General features: G+C 41.6%; 1 protein-coding gene across 1 annotated transcript in view; it reads right to left on the reverse strand.

The window, feature by feature from the left end:
• The window catches only part of lrba (LPS-responsive vesicle trafficking, beach and anchor containing), a 971,728-nt gene that overhangs the window by 258,022 nt on the left and 708,706 nt on the right, over positions 1-5,000 (reverse strand). Inside the window, exon 41 of the mRNA XM_061881243.1 lies at positions 2,794-2,911. Within this exon, the coding sequence (XP_061737227.1) occupies positions 2,794-2,911 (118 nt within the window). The remainder of the gene's footprint in view (positions 1-2,793; positions 2,912-5,000) is intronic.

Here is a 5,000-nt window from a genome sequence, read left to right on the forward strand (position 1 = left end):
TTGTTAGGGGCCGAATGTCCCTTTAGGACAGAGGACCCTATTGTATTTCTTTTTTTTTTTTGGTCCTGTCTAGCTTCTCAGGCAAATCATATAGCTGCTGATGTCGATGCCCATATCGGCTGTTCAGTTTTACTTTACAAAAGGGAAGTGTAGGATACTTTATTTGAATTTAACGTATACATAATGATAGCTAGAAAGATAATAAGAAAAATAAATTAAATAAAAAAAATAAAAATAAAAAGGAATACCTAAAGATGGAGGGGAAGAGAGAGAGGCAACCTATATTAATCTTGTAGATTGTTATAGTAACAATTTGTTTAAGCTTTGTCAGTATGCCTTGTGTTACCCAGTTTACCCTAGGGCAACAACGTTGATATATGTTTGATGAAACGTGATTATGTGCATGATTGTATGTTTGTATATGTACTTGTATATGAACAGAATGTGTATATGAATGTTTGTACAGTAAATGTATATGTACAGTATTTGTATGTTTTTTTGTACAGTGAATGTGCGTGTAAATAAATAAATAAAAAATAATAATAATTAATATTTTAATTATATGTGTATATATATATATACACACACACATATACATATACATACATATATATATATATACATACATATATACCCTATTATATTTCTGAGGTTTTATTATTATTATTCCGCCGCCTCTTTGAACTGTAATTTCACCCCCTTAACATGCTTCAAAACTCACCAAATTTTACACACACATCAGGAGTGGCGAAAATTGCCATCTCATAAAAAAAATTAAAAAAAATAAAAAATTGCGCTCTAGCGCCCCCTAGGAGATAACACAGACAAAACTGCGTGTAACTTCTGTTACGAATGTCGTAGAGACATGAAACAAAAACCTCTATGTAGGTCTGACTTAGACCTAGATTTCATACACTGACCTCCTTCAGCAAAAATCAACAGGAAGTTGGCAAAAAAACCCCTTCAAAACAAAAGTTTCTGAAAAAAATGTCATTTTTGCCTCTTTGAGCTGTAATGTGTTACCCATTAGTTCTAGCTATTAGCTGTTCTTTTTTTTTTAGGGACCGAATGTCCCTTTGGGACAGAGGACCATATTGTATTTCTAAGGTTTTACTATTGTTATTATACCTCCGCCTCTTTGAGCTGTAATTTGACCCCCTTAACATGCTTCAAAACTCACAACATTTAACACACACATCAAGACTGGCAAAAATTGCGATCTAATCAAAAAAACAAAACCCCAAACTCCAAATTGCGCTCTAGCGCCCCCTAGGAAAAAACCCATACAAAACTGCTTGTAACTTCCGTTATGAAAGTCGTAGAGACATGAACCAAAAACCTCTATTTAGGTCTGACTTAGACCTAGATTTCATACACTGACCTCCTTCAGCCAAAATCAACAGGAAGTTGGCAAAAAACCCTTCAAAACAAAAGTTTCCCAAAAAAATGTCATTTTTGCCTCTTTGAGCTGTAATTTGACCCCCTTAAAATGCTTCAAAACTCACCAAACTGGACACACACATCTGGACTGGCGAAAAAAAGCAAACCCCAAAACTCAATATTGCGCTCTAGCGCCCCTTAGGAATAAAAAAAAACACAAAACCTCCATGTAGGTCTCACTTAGACCGACATTTTAATAATTGACATCCTTTAGCTAAAATCAACAGGAAGTTGGCAATTACCCCTTCAAAATTTTGGGGGGGTAAAAACCCATCACCTTTTTTCAAACATTATCTCCTCTGAACGCGTTTGTTGTGTCGGCATCAAAGTCGCACAGGAGAGAGATTGCACCCTTCTGATTAAAAGTTGCAAAAAGAGTTTTAATAACTGCTCCGGTTTTGATTTTACGAGACTTCAAAGAACCGCTGCGCTGATGCTGCTGCGCTGCTGCCGTCTGAAGATGGCCGCTTAAAAGCAGGAAGCACCAGTGTGACCACACAATGCAGAGAAGGCAGGTACTGTGCGGGTAAAGATATGTTGACTGGGTGAAAGAAGGAGGCACCAATTTGACTCCAGGATACAGAGAAGGTAGGTAATGTGCAGGTAAAGATATGTTGTCTGGGTGATGGCAGGAAGCACCAGTGTGTATGGGTGACAGAAAGAAGCACCAGTGTGACCCCAGGATGGAGGGAAGGTAGGTAATGTGCAGGTAAAGATATGTTGACTGGGTGAAAGAAGGAGGCACCAATTTGACTCCAGGATACAGAGAAGGTAGGTAATGTGCAGGTAAAGATATGTTGTCTGGGTGATGGCAGGAAGCACCAGCGTGTATGGGTGACAGAAAGAAGCACCAGTGTGACCCCAGGATGCAGGAAAGGTAGGTAATGTGCAGGTAAAGATATGTTGTCTGGGTGATGGCAGGAGGCACCAGTTTGACTCCAGGATACAGAGAAGGTAGGTAATGTGCAGGTAAAGATATGTTGTCTGGGTGATGGCAGGAAGCACCAGCGTGTATGGGTGACAGAAAGAAGCACCAGTGTGACCCCAGGATGCAGGGAAGGTAGGTAATGTGCAGGTAAAGATATGTTGACTGGGTGAAAGAAGGAGGCACCAGTTTGACTCCAGGATACAGAGAAGGTAGGTAATGTGCAGGTAAAGATATGTTGTCTGGGTGATGGCAGGAAGCACCAGCGTGTATGGGTGACAGAAAGAAGCACCAGTGTGACCCCAGGATGCAGGGAAGGTAGGTAATGTGCAGGTAAAGATATGTTGAATGGGTAAAGGCAGGAAACACCAGAAAAAGTCCGTCCCGTCCATCGCTGCTTGCAGCTTTAATTTGTGTTATCGTCTTACTTCTGTTGGCCATGAAGATCTCCAGGGCGGTGTTCTGCAGGAGGTACCGCCTGGAAAAGACGGCCCTGATCTCCGTGAACAGCCATTTTCCATGCAGACCTTCCGTGTACGCCAATATCTGCAACGGAGACATAAGACGGACACAAAGACACATCAGAGTATGTTGTTAGAATAATTATGTGTAAGTTATCACACAACTATTATGCTTAAAGGCCGTTGCTATAGTTATTATCAATTGTGCTGAAGTTGCACTTTTCTATCCGTGCAAAAGGGACGACTCGCAATCTTGGATTGAGAGTCGTCTTGTATCAGTCTTTGTGTCCAGACTGCCAAGACGACGTTAAGGCGACACCTGAACCAGACCAGATGATCACCGGAGATCCTGCCAGGGAACACTCCGGTTCATTTTTCACGGCGGGCCTGGAGGAGGAGGATTAATGTCTTCTATTGATCAGCCTCCATGAGAAAGACATTACTTCAGTGGTAAAATGGCAGCTATTTAGCCAGGAGGGAAGGAAGGAGATGTTTCACGCTTTGAAGGATGGCATCATAGCGCAGGGGGATTGAAAATGGAGGAAAACATAGGTGGTATTGGAAATCCTACCAGCTCAAATTCTGTTTTGGTGAACATGTTTGGTTGAATTAAAGGTCCCCTAAAAGGTCACATTTGATGACGTCTAGCAATTTTGTGCCGAGCGTCTGTTGATGAAGACCTTCTTCTTTCACTTTGAGATGAGGTTCTTAAAGGCTCGCTTTGGAAGTTCATGTGTATTATTGACCTCAGGAAGGATGAACCTGCTCCCTCGCGCACATAATACAGTGTAGGCTTGTCTCCATACCAATATATATATATATATATTTATTTATAACTTTGTGGAAGGGGGCGTGGCCCGCGGGCCTGCCGCGGAACGGAGCGTGCAAGGAGCGGCCTCGAAGACAGCGACAGGTAAGTAGATGGCCCAGGTACACCCCTTTGTCCACAACTGTGTGAGCAAATAGTCAAACAGTTTAAGAACAACGTTTCTCAAAGTGCAATTGCAAGAAATTTAGGGATTTCAACATCTACGCTCCATAATATCATCAAAATGTTCAGAGAATCTGGAGAAATCACTCCACGTAAGCAACATGGCCGGAAACCAACATTGAATGACCGTGACCTTCGATCCCCCCAGACGGCACTGTATCATAAACCGACATCAATCTCTAAAGGATATCACCACATGGGCTCAGGAACAGTTCAGAAAACCACTGTCACTACATAAAGTTCTTCGCCACATCTGTAAGTGCAAGTTAAAGCTCTACTGTGCAAAGCAAAAGCCATTTATCAACAACATCCAGAAACGCCGCCGGCTTCTCTGGGCCCGAGATCATCTAAGATGGACTGATGCAAAGTGGAAAAGTGTTCTGCCGTCTGACGAACCCACATTTAAAATTTTGGGGGAAATATTCGACACTGTGTCATCCAGACCAAAGGGGAAGCGAACCATCCAGACTGTTATCGACGCAAAGTTGAAAAGCCAGCATGTGTGATGGTATGGGGGTGCATTAGTGGCCAAGGCATGGGTAACTTACACATCTGTGAAGGCGCCATTAATGCTGAAAGGTACATACAGGTTTTGGAACAACATATGCTGCCACCTAAGCGCCGTCTTTTTCATGGACGCCCCTGCTTATTTCAGCAAGACAATGCCAAGCCACATTCAGCACGTTTTACAACAGCGTGGCTTCGTAAAAAATTTAATGGGTACTTTCCTGGCCCGCCTGCAGTCCAGACCTGTCTCCCATGGAAAATGTGTGGTGCATTTTGAAGCGTAAAATACGACAGCGGAGACCCTGGACTGTTGAAGGACTGAAGCTCTACATAAAACAAGAATGGAAAAGAATTCCACTTTCAAAGCTTCAGCAATTAGTTTCCTCAGTTCCCAAACGTTTATTAAGTGTTAAAAGAAAAGGTGATGTAACACAGTGGTGAACATGCCCTTTCCCAACTACTTTGGCACGTGTTGCAGCCTTGAAATTCTATGTTGATTATTATTTGCAAAAAAAATAATGTTTATGAGTTTGAACATCAAATATGTTGTCTTTGTAACATATTCAACTGGTTGAAAAGGATTTGCAAATCATTGTATTCCGTTTATATTTACATCTAACACATATGGAAACGGGGTTTCTATCTTCCTGTCGGTCGTTTTTTCTTAATACTTAGC

This window comes from Nerophis ophidion, linkage group LG20 (genome assembly GCF_033978795.1).
Source record: "Nerophis ophidion isolate RoL-2023_Sa linkage group LG20, RoL_Noph_v1.0, whole genome shotgun sequence".
In the NCBI taxonomy this organism is placed as follows: Eukaryota; Metazoa; Chordata; class Actinopteri; order Syngnathiformes; family Syngnathidae; genus Nerophis; species Nerophis ophidion.